Genomic DNA, 16,898 nt, shown 5'->3' with positions numbered 1-16,898 from the left:
CTTGTGTCGCAGGCAGTGGCTTTACCCGCTACGCCACAGTGCTGGCCCCTACAGGGGTATCTTAATCACATTTAACATCTTTGAAATGAGAATTCATCTTAAAAATTGCCAGCTTTTCCACCTTCACCACTAGTTTATGTACAAAAAACAAAGGTGTTGTCTTACTACGGCAGCTCAAATACATGGAATACGGTCAAGAACGCGGAGAGCACCACTCGCTGTCGCCAGGGAATCCGTGCATCTCAGGAAATCCTTTCATTACACCAAACGGTGAAAGGTTCCACACCTTCAGCAAGGGGGCCAAGCATCAAAACAGAAAAGCGATGAAAACGAGCAGCCCAAGGGGCTGGGGAGGTGCGTGGGTTTGCAGTGGGCGCTCCGGCCCCTCACAACGGGGGAGATTCCCCAGAGCGACCCCCGGGGTGTCCTAGAGCTCAGGACAACGTGTGCGGCTCGGCCGTCCACCGGACATCTGACTTGGGCAATTTAATAGCGGATCGAAGCTAGGTATCCAACGGGGAAGCGTGCCTTCAATACGTATGATTTCTTCCCCAAAACTATTTGTCGGCGGCTTACCACAAATACACAAGTCAATCTTGAAAAGCAATGGGAGAGGGGCTGGCCCAGCTGTTAAGATGCCACGTATGTGGGCCTGAAGGACCCGGTTTCAGCGCTGGCTGCTTCCTGCTGGGAGACCTGGGTAAGTTCCCAGCTGCTGTGGGCATCTGGGGAGTGAACCCGCGAATGGAAGACCTCTGTCTGTCTCTGCCTTTCGAAGTCGAAGGAAGGAAGAACCAAGCAGATGAGAACATCAAGATCGGAGGGACACGGGCGCCCAGGACCAGAGCAGCGCCCCAGGGAGGTTCAGTGCAGAGACGGCCTGCAGGAGGAGAGCCGAGAACCTCGGGCCTCTGGACACCAACACGGAGAAACGTGAGCCCAAAAGCGGCAGAGAAAAGGAAAAGCTGCGGGGTCTCCCGGGACTGCACAGTTATCACCAAGATAGAGAGGGACCTAACCTAACAGAGAGGGGCAGACCCCTGGTCGGCAAACAGGGACTGCACCCGAAAGCCTTTTCCCACACACAAGCTGGAAGTCACAGCACATCATCCCACAGCTGTCTCGAGTCCAGACATACGACCGAACACCTGTGCTGGTGTTTCAGGGCCGTGCCAAGGTGGGAAGGACTGAACACGAACCTAACCCACAGCCTCGGACTGCCCAGCACCCTGCGCTTTGGGGTCTGTCTCTGCTCATTCACCGGGACCCGGCAATTCTAACAGCCAGTCCCAGGGCCGGGTGCACAGAGGAGAATGGAGAAAGGCTCTGGTACAGTCCTAGATGGGGAAGTAAACCAGCAGATGGAAGATCGCTCTGTCTCTCTCCCACCTCCCTGCGTAACTCTACCTATCAAATACGTTAAAAAAAAAAATCTTCAAAAAGAAGGAGGAGGCTTGGGATGCCCTCATCCCACATGGAGGTGCCTGGTTCAAGTCCAGGCTACACCTGTGCTTCTGATCCAGCTTCTGGCTAATGTGCCTGGAAGGCAGCGAACTATCAAGGCTTGAGTTCCTATACCTTTTGCAAATGGCTCCAGCATGGGCCAGATCTGGCTGTTGCTGGCATTTGGGGAGTAAACAAAAAAGGAAAACTTCTCTCATTCTGAGAAAGGAGAGGGGAGAGACAGAAAGCTAGCAGGTGAACATGTCTGCTTCCTTTCAATTATCTACAACGATTATCTGAGCTCCTGAGGGCACTCTGGGCCAGGAGAATGAAGACTGACACTTCCGAATGGTTCCAAGACTCCCTTTACCTCTGGACTTCTATATAAAAATTTTCATTAATTTGAGAGGCGGGGGGGGGGGGTGGCGCGGGGAACGACTCTCATCTCCCAGTCCACACCCTGAACCACCAAATACCCAACAGCTGGGACCAAGGCCAAGGACCAGGAACTCAGTCCAGGTCTTCCACACGGGAGGCACCGTGGCTGCCTCCCAGGAGTCCACCCTCTGCCTGGCCCAGCCGTGGGCTGCAGGTGTTCGGGAAGGGACCCGGTGACGGCAGTACCTCTTTCTGCCTCTGAGATACACTTTAAAGGAAAAAAATTCTTCATAATTTTATCCTTTAAACACTTCTTCACATTAAAAACCATTACTCTGTGGGATAGTGGCTGCTTTTCCAATGTACCTTAAAAAAAAAGATTTTAGCTATTTATTTATTTGAAAGGCAGAGTGAGAGAGAGGGAGAAGTCTTTCATCCACTGGTTCACTCTCCAAATGGCCACAATGGCTGGAGCTGAACCAATTTTGAGCCAGGAGCCAAGACTTGGGTCATCTTCTACTGCTTTCCCAGGCATATTAACAGGGAGCTGGATCAGAAGTGGCACAGCCAGGATTGGAACCAGCAGCGCCCACACTGGATGCTGGCACTGCAGGTAGCGGCTTTACCTGCTACGCTGCAGCACTGGCCCCTGAGCCAACTCTTGGGGTCCACTTCACCCTTTGGGCTTTATGCCTACCCACCTGCGGAAGAGCTCTTAAAGGTACCCAATGCACTCCCCTGGAACCCGAAGTGATGGGAAGACCAGGACTGGATCACCAGGGAAGAGTTCAGGCCTTGAACCTTCCGTCCGATTCTCCCAGCCGTGCACTGAGTGCTCACCGAGAGTAGGCCTGCATCCAGTCTTCCCTGGAAGACGCCAAGGTCCTCCAGGGGGCCAGCCAGAGGGCTGGGCAGCAAACTCATAGGTGGTGTGATGGGGCCCAGGCTTGGGTACCCGACTGGTCACTCTGGCCACGTCCCCGTCACCGTCACAAGGTTGCAGGACCCCTCCTGGGGACCTGTGAGCACCTGGCCGTCATCCCTGCACAGCCCCGCACACAAGGCAGAGGGAGAGGAACTGACCTGGATCGCCTGGCGGCCCTGCTGGGCGTCGGCCAGCAGCTGGATGGTGAGCGCTCTGGAGTCCTGCAGCGCCTCCTGGAGGTAGATGAAGCTGTGGCCCCCGTGCCGGCCCATGGTGCACTCGCGACAGATGGGCACGGAGCAAGTGTCACAGTAGAGATGCAGCACCTAGGGGCCAGAGAGAAGGGACAGGCACACGTGAGAGGTGGGGTGGCGGGGAGGAGGGGAAAGAGCACACAGCAGCCTGGTCCCCAGCCCTTCCTGGCAAGCAAGCGCCTCCTACAGGGAGAGACACAGACAACGTCCACTCGGCCTTCTTCCCTCCTCCGCAGCTAATCACGGCGGGGAAGGGCCGGCCCGCTGACCGCCACATCCTGCCCCGGTTTCCTTCAGCCACACTTCAGAGACAGCGAGGAGACGAACCCGCCCTCCTGACATGAGAGACCGGCCTGCGTCACACAGCAACGTCCTAAGCTTTTGATGCCTGGTCGGAGGCGGGGGCGTCCTGTGCCACTCCAGTGGGAAGCTCGGTGGACAGCCAATAACCACCCCCCCAATCCCCACGGAGGAGTTCAGCAAGGCTGCAAAACCCAGAATCCTCCTCCCAGGGAGGCAGGCGGCTTGCCTTTCTTCTTCCTGCCACGCGACTCCCACGGGGTGAAGCCGGGAGGCAGTCGATGCCATATGCCTCTGGGCGGCCGGGGAGCAGCCAGCCAAAAGCCACGGGGTTGGCCTGGCCATTCGGGGCTCTCTGCAGAGGGGCCCACCAGGACCACGAGTGACAGGCAAGCAGTGGGGTGCTCACAGGCTCGTGGGCAGCTAGAACACAGAGGGGAGACCACAGGCCTCCTGAGGAGCCCACACACACAAGGACCGACCACAAAGTGCCTTGCTAAGCACCGCAGTGGTCCACTGTATTACGGTGAAAGCCAGTTCCAGGTGGGACAGAATGGGAAATCCCGGCAGGGAGGCAGGGCAGTTAGAGAGAGAGGCAGGGCAGGGATGGGGCAGAGAGAGAAGTCTTCATTCTGCTGGTTCACTCCCCCAAATGGCTGCAACGGCTGGAGCTCAGCCAAGCCAAAGCCAGGAGCCAGGAACTCCATCCAGGCTGCCCAGGTGGGCCCAAGCACTGGGCCATCTTCCGCTGTTTTCCCAGGCGCATTAGCAGGGAGCTGGATTGGAAGTGGAACAGCCAGGACTCCCGTGGGATGCCGGGTTGCAGGCAGCTGCTTGACCCACTGTGCCACAATGCCGGCCCTCCCATTCTCTCCCCTCCCATTGGTATACAGACCAGGAAGTCTACCTTACAGATGAACTAATCCTTTCCAAACTCTACGGCAAAGTCTAAATGCTAACCAAACGGTGTTAGCCTGGATAAATTCGAGAAAAGACCCCGGCGTTTTTTTTTTGTTTGTTTGTTTGTTTTTTGACAGGCAGAGTGGACAGTGAGAGAGAGACAGAGAGAGAGAGGTCTTCCTTTGCCGTTGGTTCACCCTCCAGTGGCCGCCGCTGCAGCCGGCGCACCGCACTGATCCAATGGCAGGAGCCAGGATCCAGGTGCTTTTCCTGGTCTCCCATGGGGTGCAGGGCCCAAGCACCTGGGCCATCCTCCACTGCACTCCCTGGCCATAGCAGAGAGCTGGCCTGGAAGAAGGGCAACCGGGACAGAATCCGGCGCCCCAACCGGGACTAGAACCCGGTGTGCCGGCGCCGCAAGGTGGAGGATTAGCCTATTGAGCCGCGGCGCCGGCCTCCCGGCGTTATTTTTACAACGTGGTGCTAGAGCCACGCACTTTCCCACCGCTCTCTCCACTTGGGACGGAGCCTGAACCACCCACCAGAAGGTTCCTCTTCAACTGGCACAGGGGTCAAAGCGCAGGACGGGGCCAAGTGTCACCTCTGCTTCCAAGAACCCCCTCTCTGCAGACAACAGGACCCAAAGGGTTTCTAAGCCGGAATCTGGGCTCCCGGCTACAATAACTGTGCAAAACCTGCAAGGCATTTTCGGAACTGAGCTTTGCTGCGGCTAATAACACAGAGCCTGGCTGGCTCCGGAAATGACCTAAACTGTGCGGGGGCCACAATGGGTGGCGGCAGGGCAGGGCAGGGTGTCCAGAGCTCCGGACCCCAGCGTGCCCTCTTGCCCAGGCTTGAGAGCTCAGACCACACAGTGGCCTGGGATAAGCAGTGTTTATGCAGGTCCAGGCTGTGTTACGGATGATGGGGTTGGGGGACGCCCCGGCGAACAACAGTAGAACAGTCTCCGCGTGCCTGTAATTCATACACATAAAATGCGTTGTCCCAAAGCACACAGGAGATCCATTCTTATTAAATCTTCCAGCTCAAAGCTGGAGTAAAACTTGTAGAAGGGCAGAGCGGGTAAAGCCGCCACTGGCATCCCATATGGGCACCGGTTCAAATCCTAGCTGCTCCACTTGCAGTCCAGCTCTCTGCTGTGGCCTGGGAAAGCAGTGGAAGATGGCCCAAGTGCTTGGGCCCCTGCACCCACGTGGGAGACCCGGAAGAAGCTCCTGGCTTCAAATTGGTTCAGCTCTGGCCATTGCGCCCAATTGGGGAGTGAACCAGTGGATGGAGGACCTCTCTTTCTCTTTCTCTCCGCCTCTCCTTCTCTGTGTAACTCTGCCTTTCAAATAAATAAATAAATCTTTAAAAAAAGAACAACTGTGGAACATTTTGCACTCCATGCAGAAGCTGGACAGCCTATCATCCACCTAAGTGGGTAACACAGGAAACACGAGTGGCAGGCAGGGGTGTGCACCAGAGCCACTCTGAGGCAGTGGAAGTGCAGCTGTGCAGAGGCCCCTGTAGCAGCTCCAGGGAGAGGGGGAGGGGAAGGGGAAAGGGGGGAGGGGGAGGGGGGAGGGGAGGAGGTCCTTGGGCGGCAGGAATTCCAGGGCCCTCCAGGCCTGTTTGGGGCTTTCCCAGGCAGATGCACGGACACGCCCCCTCGGGCCTGGCGACAATCCGGCTGGCCCAGCTCAATGGAGGAGGCTTGACCTCTGACCCTGCAAGTGACCACCCTCCCTCCCTGCCCCCAGCTTCCAGAATGTCCCACCCACTGCCTTCCTCTCCCAAAATTTCTAAAATACCAGGCAGAGACAAAGACAGGAATGTGGGCTCAGCAGGAAAGGAATGGGGGGGGGGGGGGGCATAAAAAAGGAAAAATAAATAAAAATACAAAGTAGGCAGGTTTACCTAAGCACTGCGCTTGTGGGCCTGCAGAGGAATCTGGTTTTCTGACTGTCTGTGGTCTGGGACACACACATCAGGACTCTGGTCGGAGCCCAGGGCGATCAGGGCGGCCTTTAAGGTTTAAAGTACAACCATGGCTGTCTGCAAAGAATGCAGATGCAAGCCAGCCACTGAAACAGCCAAGGACGGGCTAGGGCAGGACACGAGGTGGACCCTGCCGCCGTGCAAAGAAGCGCCGGCTGCCAGAGAGACCCGTTGCATCAGCTACACGAGGCCGCGGGGCCCCGGCTGTGTGCCCACGGAGCAGTCCACTGTCAACTGGTAACCCACGGTCAGGGTGCATGGCGCAACCATGAAACACCAAAAACCAGACTCCTCCGTGGCTCAGCCCAGGTTCTAAAACGCGGAGTCCGAACCCACACCAGAAGCCGCCCCCGCAGCTGCGGCCATGAGCAGCTCACAGCCGTGGCCTGGCCGGCCTGGGAAGAGGGAAGTGGACGGGAAGAGGCCAGGTCGGCACAGCCTGAATTCACATCATCAAACACAGAAACCTTCTAACCACCTCCCCCCATGCCGCAGCCTCCACTGCAACTATCCGAAAACATGCTATTTCTATGTGCTTCGAATTTTTTTAAACAGACTCCCCATTTTTTTTTTTTTTTTTTGCATTTAACTTTATTAAGCTGCAAGCTGTCCTGGGTCCCTTCAGACAAAGCCCCCCCACTTCTCTGAATAGCAAAAATCAGCACTTTCAAAGCCACTTCTTGATTTGGGAATGTTGTGGACAAGCTCAACGCAGTGGAGCCTCCTCACCCTTCAGGCAAGCCCAAGTTCCCCACGTCATGTCACGTCACGTCACGTCACGTCAGTATGGGGACAGCCAAGGGCTCCCCAGTCTGGCCAGCCTCCACCACCCTAAAGAGCGCCTAGCAGCGCCCAGCTGGTTTCTGTCCTCAACAAGACCACACACAAGGGCCAGCAGGGTGGGGGTCCAAGCACTTGGGCCATCCTCTGCTGCTTTCCCAGGCCACTAGCAGAGAGCTGGATCAGAAGAGGAGCAGTCTTTGAACCGGAGACCATATGGGATGCTGGTGTCACAGGCAGAGACTGAACACAACTCCAGCTTCTCCTGGTACTGGGGTCTCTGCCAGCTGCATGGAGACCCATATGGAATTCCTGGCTCTTGTGGCCATTTGAGGAGTGGATCAGCAGATGGGTGATCTCTCTCTCTCTCTCTCTCTCTTTCCAACTTTCAGACAAACCACTCCCCCCAACCCAGATAGAACACCCTACAAGTGGGCCCCGCAGCGACCACCACCTTGCACCAGTTTCCTGGAGGCCCAGACAAAGCAGCTTCGTGCACGGCGCTCGCCACAGCCGGCTCCCAAAGCAGAGAGCACCGCGCGGAACACAAGGACGGCACACCTGACTCAGGGCTGTGGTCACTCTGCTTCTATCCCCGTGCGGTCAGGGACCTGCGGGACACCGGGGGAGGCAGGGAAGAGGCAGGAGGACTCTGCACAGGGCACCACTGCTGAGCCCAACACCGGGAGGCAGGGGCACGCACGTGATGCCTGGGGTGCAGGAACAGGCCGGGCCTGCGTCGCTTCCACTTCCTCCACCCAGAATACCCAGGCTTGTGTGCACAGGAAAAGCCCAGGCCCTGGCCCCGGGGCCACACTAGGGGCCACACGCTGTCCCTCACGGCTGTGAGTGCAGTTCACCAAGTCCATGGAAAAGGGAGCCCAGAGTACAGCTGTGGTGCAAAAACAAAAAGAAAAAAAAAAAAAGAAATCCACGTCCTGTTTCATCCTGTATTTTGCACTTCTCATGTATGTGTGGATTGGCCGGGGGGGGGGGGGGGGGGACAGAAGAAACTGTTCTTTTGGTTCTGTATTCCATGAACTTTCAAAAACATTTTTATTTTATTCATCTGAAGGGGAGGGAGAGGGAGAGGGAGAGGGAGAGGGAGAGAGGGAGAGGGAGAGGGAGAGAGGGAGAGGGAGAGGGAGAGGGAGAGGGGGACGGGGAGGGGGAGGGGGAGGGGGAGAGGGAGAGGGAGAGGGAGAGGGAGAGGGAGAGGGAGAGGGAGAGGGAGAGGGAGAGGGAGAGGGAGAGGGGGAGAGGGGGAGGGGGAGGGGGAGGGGGAGGGGGAGGGGGAGGGGAGAGGGAGAGGGAGAGGGAGAGGGAGAGGGAGAGAGGGGGAGAGGGGGAGAGGGGGAGGGGGAGGGGGAGGGGGAGGGGGAGGGGGAGGGGGAGGGGGAGGGGGAGGGGGAGAGGGAGAGGGAGAGGGAGAGGGAGAGGGAGAGGGAGAGGGAGGAGGGAGGAGGGAGGAGGGAGGGAGGGAGGGAGGGAGGGAGAGACAAAAGAGAGGTCCTCCATCCACTGCTCATTCAAACAGCCACAACGGGGCTTCCTCTGGGTCCTCCAGGTAGAGGCAGGGGCCCAAGCACTTGGGCCATCCCCTGCTGCCTCCCCAAACACATTATCAGGGAGCCGGATTGGAAACCGAAACTGGGGTGGCCAGGACACGCACCTGCAGCAGCCCCACTACGCCAGCCACCCCATGAACCTCCCCACTCAGATTCTGGGGAACCCAACTGCCACAGCCCTCCTCGGCTCTCCGCACTTCTCACTTTATCCTCATTCGATGCTGGATTTGTGGGACCTTTGAGATCTTGCCCACCCCATGGAGTGCCAGTGCCCCCCCCCCCCGCCTGAACGCTCATACCTGAGCACAATAAAGGGGCGTCTCGTTATTCTCCTTGATTTAATTTGCATTTATCTTCATTTTACTGGGGGAGGTGTGCTGCGGGGTGTGTGTGTGTGTGTGTGTGTGCACTGGTTCACTCCCCACCTGCCCACAACAGCCAGGGCTGGGCCAGGAGCTGGGCACTCCACCTGAGCCTCCCGCAGCTGCCCCCCAGGGTGCAGGAAGCTGGCCTAGGAGAGGAGCCTGGACTCTGATCCGGAATGTCGATGTCTTCACCAATGGCCACCCCAAAGGGGCATCTTTGTGCGGTGCCAGGTGCCACAGCCATGCTGGAACTATGGAAGGAATTCAGAATAGACCGAAGTGCATTTTGGATCACTGCCTTCCAAACATACTAACAGAGAAATTTGTTTACTTAAATAAAACAAGTGTTTAAAAAAAAAAAACTCAGACCAGCACCACGTGGAATGCTGGCATCCCACATGGGCACTGGGTAGTGTCCTGGCTACTCTGCTTTCTATCCAGTTACGGAGTAATGCAGTTAACGACCTGGATGGACAGTCAACCAGCAGATGGAAGATCTCTCTCTCTCTGCCTTTTTCAAACATAATCTTTAAAACAAAACAAAAACACAGGAGCCAGCGTTTTGGCATAGCTGGTTAAGCCACCACCTGTGACATATGGGCGCCAGTCTGTCTTGGCTGCTCCACTTCCCACCCAGCTCAGTGCTAATGGCCTGGGAAAGCTTGGGCCCCTGCACCCACTTGGGAGACCCAGATGACGCTCCTGGTCTCAGCCTGGCAACCGTGGCCATTGCAGCCATTTGGGAAGTGAACCAGCAGATCAAAGATCTCTCTCTACCTGCGCTGCGGCTCACTAGGCTAATCCTCCGCCTTGCGGCACCAGCACGCCGGTTCTAGTCCCGGTCGGGGTGCCGAATTCTGTCCCAGCCGCCCCTCTTGCAGGCCAGCTCTCTGCTGTGGCCCGGGAGGGCAGTGGAGGATGGCCCAAGTGCTTGGGCCCTGCACCCCAAGGGAGACCTGGCTCCCGGCTTCAGATCAGCACGGTGCGCCGGCCACAGAGGCCATTGGGGGAGTGAACCAATGGAAAAGGAAGACCTTCCTCTCTCTCTCACTGTCCACTCTGCCTGTCAAAAAAATAAAATAAAAGATATCTCTCTTTGTAGTTCTGACTTTCAAATTAATAAGTAATAAAACCTAACAAAATTAAGACTGTGGTGTATTACAATTGAGCATATAATACAATCGAGTATTTTTCAGCAATAACGAGGAAATGAGTTCCTCAAAGTTACTGATCCGAGCAACAACAGACATGAATCTTACAGAGAAAAAGCCAGAATCACTAAGAAGAAGGAAAAGCTAATCCAAGGCTGGCACCGCCCAGCAGTTCACCGAGACTACTTGATGCCCGCACTGGCACAATTCCCAGCTCCCTTTCCGATCCAGCTTCCCGGGAGGCAGCAGGTCATCGAAGTACGTGGGTCTCTGCCGCCCACCGGGAGGAGTTCCAGGCTTGTGGCTTTGGCTGGGCACGGCCCCAGCTGTTGCTGCAGGCATCTGGGGAGTAAACCAGAGGCTAGGAACTCACTTGTTCTCTTTATTGCTCTGCCTTTCAAATAAACAAAATGAAGTTTTAAAAGTCTTAGTATCAGGGACTACCAAGAAAATTAACAAACAAACAAACAACAGTAGCTGCAGGTGCAAACGTGGGTGGCCCAGAGGGACCCCAAGGGATCATCATGAAAGGACACAGAGGTTCTACAGTCTTGATGGATGGGGCATTTACAGGGGTGCACAAAACCAACACCCAAACGGTGCACTCCTTGTGCCTCCCCCCAAAAACATCAAGAGGGCCCTTCCACCAACAGCGATGCCAGCGCGAGGCTTGGAGCCAGTCACAGGGTGGGCCTCTGCATAGCTCAGTGTCCAACAAACACTTGTTGAGCCCATGAATGAGCTAACTCCGCTGGCCCTGGCCTCACATGACACACTTCTAATACGCTGCTACCAGTCTCCCCACGATATGCCCAGTAGCTATTATACTGTCCACTGCACTCCATTATACATATTATCCTAAGCTCTATCTCATGAGAGGCCAAGGAGTTATCTCCTTGGAGGGTTTGGGGGTATGGAGTGGGGGCTGGGATCAGAACCCCAAGTCCGATTTACAGCACCACAAAGCCATAGGAAGCCATTTGTATCCCAGCTGCCGCCCAGGCACACATCCGACCTCTGTGGTACTATAATGCGTGGTCCAAAGAGATTTGCTCCAACAATGAGATCCCTGCCCACATAAATTATAGATTTTTAAACCAGACAGGTTTAGATAGATATTCACACACACACACACACACACACACACACACGGTTTACCTGCTGCCTACAAGGCTGCAGATTTTAATCTGTTGTGTTGGGTACTTGGGGGCTCTTTAAAAAAAAAAAAAAAAAAAGCCAGGCTCTGTAGGTGGCCGGGTAACCCAGCCCTGCCTCTTCAACAGTGGGCAACATTGTACACCTGAAACCTTCTCGCTCTCTAAAGCAGCCAGGTCATATTGCCCCTGTGGCTGCACTCACAGGCAGGAACAGGTGGATTAAAAAAAAAAAAAAAAAAGGCAACAAGAAAGAATGAGCTAGGGGCCAGCGCCGTGGCTCACTTGATTAATCCTCCACCTTGCGGCGCCGGCATCCCATATGGGCACCGGTTCTAGTCCCGGCTGCTCCTCTTCCAGTCCAGCTCTCTGCTGTGGCCCGGAGTGCAGTGGAGGATGGCCCAAGTCCTTGGGCCCTGCACCCGCATGGGAGACCAGGAAGGAGCTCCTAGCTCCTAGCTCCTGGCTCCTGGCTCCTGGCTCCTGGCTCCTGGCTCCTGGCTTCGGATCGGCCCAGCACTGGCTGTGGTAGACCATTTGGGGGGTGAACCAACGGAAGGAAGACCTTTCTGTCTCTCTTTCTCTCTCACTGTCTGTAACTCTACTACCCAAGTTTTCTGTTGGTACAACATCAAGATGCTGCCCCCCCCCCACACACACTTCCTGGTGAGCTGGTACCCTGTGTAGTTGCAGCCCTGAGAATTGCCGTCTGGGTCAGGGTGAGTGAACCGGGGCGTGTGGGATGAGAAGGACCCAGGAGCGGCCTCGCTGACGGCCCACTGTCACGCCCACGGGCCAACAGCCGCTCGCCTTCCCTGATAAGCTCAGCCTCCAAGCCAAGAGGCCGACCACATAGTTACTGCCATGAGAATGTCTAAATGCAGAACTGTTCCCAGCCAGGGACCAATCCCTGGGAGCAGCCAACGGACGCCACGAATGTAAGCTCTGGGTTCTCCTCACGCCCGCACGGGCTCATGGCTCCTCAGCAGGGCGGGCAGAGCCTCAGGCGGAGCCCCACGGAGACACCAGCGCCCTTTTTCTCAAGTCTCCCCTGCGGGGGTGCTGGCCCAGCAGGTGCGACGCTCACCATCTCTGGATTCTGGATTCCTGCCAATGCAGGAGGCCACAGGTGACAGCTCAAGTAACTCACACCCTGGCCAGGCTCCAGCCCAGACCCAGCCGTGTGGTGAGTAAACCAGCGAGTGGGCGCTTTCCCTGGCTCTCAAAGGTTGAAAATGAAGGTTAGGAAGAGGCCAGCATCCCACACTGGAGCGCCCTGCTAGATCGGGCGCCTGCTAGTGCGCCTGGGAATGCAGTGCAAGATGCCCCAAGTCTTTGGGCCCCTGCACCCACGGGGGAGACCCAGAAGCAGCTCCTGGCTCTGGCTTGCCCCAGTCCCAGCCCCGGCCGTTGCAACCATTTGGGGAGTGAACCAGCAGATGGAAGAGCTCTCTCTCTGTAACTCTAATTTTAAATAAATAGGTTTTAAAAAATTAACAAGAACTAAAGGGACCCACACTAAACCTCTAGTACAAAGGTGGAGGCCAAGGGAAAGTTTAAATCTCTTCCATGAACTCTTTCTATCAGACAGACAGATCAGATAGTCCATCTGCTGGCTCACTCCCTAAATGCCTACAGCACCCGGGGTCGGCCGGCTGCACCCTGGAACTCCGCCTGGGTCTCCCACCTATGTGGCCGAGAGTCAAGCAGTTGAGACAGCCATCACCGGCTGCATCCCATGCGCAGGCTTTGGCAGGAAGGGGAATAGGGCACAGAGTATCTGGACTTGAAGCACGTAGTTAAGATACGGGACACGGGCGTCCCAGGCGGTATCTCAGCTCCCAGGCCAGACGCCTGCCGCTTCATTTATTTTACAAACCTTCTGCTGCCTAGTTTGCTAGGCAACCCATGAACTGCACTCCCACTCCCTCCAAGAGCAGGAACCCAGCCCAGGCCACTGCCACCAACCGGGCCAGCAGAGGCCTTCTGGTCTATCGGCCCCCAGATCTCCCCAGGGCTGCTTCCCGGAGATTCTCCCCACCCCGCCCCCGGGGGAAAGTCCACCTTCTCCAATCAGCCATCAGTGCCCTAAGGGGTCCTGTCTGGGATAAGAGGGCAACTAAATGAAGATACAGGAGGCAGATAGATCAGATAGATCAAGGATCATTAACATTCACAGAGAAGAGCACACCGGAACAGGAACAAACTGGAAAGGACTAGGTGCTGGGGTGAGAAGGCCCATCTGGGCTGGGGATCACAGGAGAAACCCCCACCTGCAAAGCCCTGGTTTGGCTCCAAACCTAGGGCCCTGCCTGGGCCTGGGCCCCTGGGTCCCCCCCACTCTCCCCACAGCCATGCTCCAAAGCAGTAATGGGGGCGGCTTTGGGGAGTGAACCAACGGATGGAAGGTCTCCCTCTCTCCTCCCTCTGTAACTCTGCCTTTCACATTTATTTCTAAATAAATGAAATAAATCTCTAAAGCAGTAATGACAGCAGGACTTAGCAAGGAGCAGGTGGAATGCCCCTGGAAACTCAGGAACCCCGGCCCCCAGGCCTGCAGCTTCTCAGGCAGGGAGAGGCCAGCCACTGGCCATTAGACACCATCAGAAAATAAATAGGCCAACTCTGGGGACACTGCAGGAAAAAAGTACTGGAGTCACCCACCAGTAGCGTCAGCCAGACATTGTTCTCTATGGAGAAAATGCTGGTGATGACGGACAGAACGTCCAGGGTCTGAAATCCCACTTCTTTCCAATAAACAAAACTTGTGCAATGCTCTCACAATCCTAGCTAAGCGCTGCTCAACCGAACCCAGAGCAGGCAGCTCCGTGGCCCTGACCCAGCCTGCAAAACAGGCCCCTGCTGCTGCCACAGGGAGCTGGACAGGGGCAGCTACACTTACGAAAACATGGAAGCAGCCACACGTGGTCGGGGGAGGGGGATGATACCACCTGCTAGCCGGCACACGGCCCTGACGTTAGGTTGAACTTGGTCCTGAAATGTTTTTGCCTACTTGGATCTAGCCCTATGTTCATGAAAAAAGGCACCCCTCGTGGGTAAAGCTGCCACCTGCAAAGCAGGCATCTCATGTGGGTGCCAGTCCCAGCTGCTCCACTTCCCACCCAGCTCCCGGCTAATGCGCCTGGGAAAGCAGCAGAAGATGGCCCAAGTGCTTGGGCCCCTGCACCCACATGGGAGACCTCGACAGAGTTCCAGGCTCCAGTTGTAGGCATTTGAGGAGTGAACCAGTGGATAGAAGATGGACCAATCTTTCTCTCTCTCTCTCTCTCACCCTAACTCTCTCTTCCAAATAAAAACAAAATAAAGCTTTAAAAAGAAAAGAAAAAGAGGCATCTTTAATTTGGCTAGCACCTAAAAATCAAGCAAAACCAGGGGCAAAAAAAAAAATTAAGATTTATTTTATTTATTTGAAAGGTTGAGGGAGAGACGGAGAGATCGTCCATCCACTGCTTCACTCCCCAAGTGGCAGCAACAGCCAGGGCTGGGCCAGGCAGAAGCCAGGAGCCACTTCTGGGTCTCCCACGCAGGTGGCAGGGGCCCAACCACGAGGGCCATCTTCTGCTGCTTCCCCAGGTGCATTAGCAGGGAGCTGGATGGGAAGTGGCGCAGCCAGGACTCGAACCCACTAAGCCGCAGCACCAGCCCCAGAAGTCTTACCATCTGGCTCTAAGGGGCCCACAAACTAGTGTTTCCAGGTTCTGGCCACCTGTGGTTCTTCCTCAGTCCTTGTGCCAGTCATCCCTCTGCGTCTCCCATCGCTTGGGAAGGGGTTCTGGCCAGGGAGGCTCAGGGTGGGAGCTGTGGGGGGCAGCCGCTGCCCGCCAGTACTTCCCTCCCGGGCCTCCAACGCCACCTGTTTGAGAGCTGGCTCTCCAAGGGGCAGTCTGGCCGCCCACCACATCCTCATCAAGTGTGCGGTGCTGACGGCTAATTTTGAAACTATTTGACATCAGATTGGAGGCTCTGAGATAAGTGCCCTGGGGATTTAAAAAAAAAAAAAAAAAGGTAGCCGCTCCTATCTGGTCTTGGTTGGGCAATCTGGAGAGGGCGCACGGTGTCTGAGCATGAGCAGCACGGCGGCCCCTTGCCCCCTGGGACAGGGCTCGGTTTGGACAACACCCAGCCATCGTGCTGGCCGGAGAGCAGCAGTCAGACAAATGAGGAATTTGCTGAAATACCCCAAGTCCGCGGAAGGGGGAAATGACCCCCAAAATGCACACAAATTCCTTCCACCAAAGCTTCCGTGACTGCGCGGCAGCCACTGGAGTCACGCAGCCTCGTCAGTGAGGCAGGTGCACCAGAAACAGCTTCGGGGCTGGTGCTGTGGCGTAGCGGGTAAAAGCCGCCGCCTGCAGTGCCGGCATCCCATACGGGCACTGGTTTGAGTCCCAGCTGCTCCACTTCCAACCCAGCTCTCTGCCATGGCCTGGGAAAGCAGTAGAGATGGCCCAAGTCCTTGGGCCCCTGCACCCATTTGGGAGACCCCGAAGAAGCTCCTGGCTCTGGATCGGCGCAGCTCTGGCCATTACAGCCATTTGGGGAGTGAACCAGCGAATGGAAGACCCCTCTCTCTCTGTCTCTGTCTAACTCTGCCTTTTAAAAAATCTTAAAGAAAAAAAGGAAAGAAAGCAAGCAGGCGGGAGAGAGGGAGGGGGGAGGAAGGGCTACACGGGGCAGTGAGGACAGATGGAAGACTGTGGCAGAGGTGTAGGCACAGCTATGGTGAAGCAGCACACTGCTGCTGGCCGAGGTGCAGGGAATGGAGTCCAGGGCAAGCACGGCCGCTGTGCAGTCATAAAATCTGGGTTCAGGCCGGCACCGCGGCTCACTAGGCTAATCCTCCGCCTTGCGGCGCCGGCACACCGGGTTCTAGTCCCGGTCAGGGCGCCAGATTCTGTCCCGGTTGCCCCTCTTCCAGGCCAGCTCTCTGCTGTGGCCAGGGAGTGCAGTGGAGGGTGGCCCAGGTGCTTGGGCCCTGCACCCCATGGAGACCAGGATAAGTACCTGGCTCCTGCCTTCGGATCAGCGCGGTGCGCCGGCCGGGGCAGCCATTGGAGGGTGAACCAACAGCAAAGGAAGACCTTTCTCTCTGTCTCACTATCCACTCTGCCTGTCAAAAAAATAAAAAATAAAAATAAAATCTGGGTTCAACCATCTGGGTCTGTCCTCAAGTCTTGGAGAGGCTGGCTCATGGAACCCAAGCCCTCATCCAGGGAGCTCCGGACAGCACAAGGGCTCTTCAAAACACCAAGCATGCATCTCAGAATTTGTGCACCAAAATGAACTCCTCTTTTCATTCCATCTCTTCGACCTGCTCTCATTCCACGTGCCCCTACTCTCACTGGTGGCTCAGACCCACAAGTTCATGGTCATTCCACAGCAAGGAGAGGGGGAAGGGGCTCCAACTTGCTAAGGTGCCAGGAAGCCCAGCCAAGTTCACAAGACAGGATTAATACGGAGCAGGGAGCCACTCGAGCCAACGCTTGGCCTGGGTCTTCCCGCTGGGAAGAAATGTTCTGTGATTCCCAGAGTAACACTGGTAAAACACGTGTGTACTGAATGACGATACCCAGCCCAGACGTGTCCCAGTTTCCTCTGCAGGCCACGGTGCCTCCCCAAGAGGCCACCGATTCTACTCCTGGTCCAGTCAAAACAGCT

General features: G+C 56.2%; 1 protein-coding gene across 1 annotated transcript in view; it reads right to left on the bottom strand.

The window, feature by feature from the left end:
- The window catches only part of TRIM71 (tripartite motif containing 71), a 59,926-nt gene that overhangs the window by 9,459 nt on the left and 33,569 nt on the right, over positions 1-16,898 (bottom strand). The window contains exon 2 of the mRNA XM_051818534.3: positions 2,905-3,072. Coding sequence (XP_051674494.2) covers positions 2,905-3,072 — 168 coding nt within the window. The remainder of the gene's footprint in view (positions 1-2,904; positions 3,073-16,898) is intronic.

The sequence above is a fragment of the Oryctolagus cuniculus genome, chromosome 4, assembly GCF_051225735.1.
Source record: "Oryctolagus cuniculus isolate XC-2025 breed Fujian yellow rabbit chromosome 4, ASM5122573v1, whole genome shotgun sequence".
NCBI classification, from domain to species: domain Eukaryota; kingdom Metazoa; phylum Chordata; class Mammalia; order Lagomorpha; family Leporidae; genus Oryctolagus; species Oryctolagus cuniculus.
Note: the sequence above shows the minus strand (reverse complement) of the source record. Positions and strands in the feature narration are given on the sequence as shown.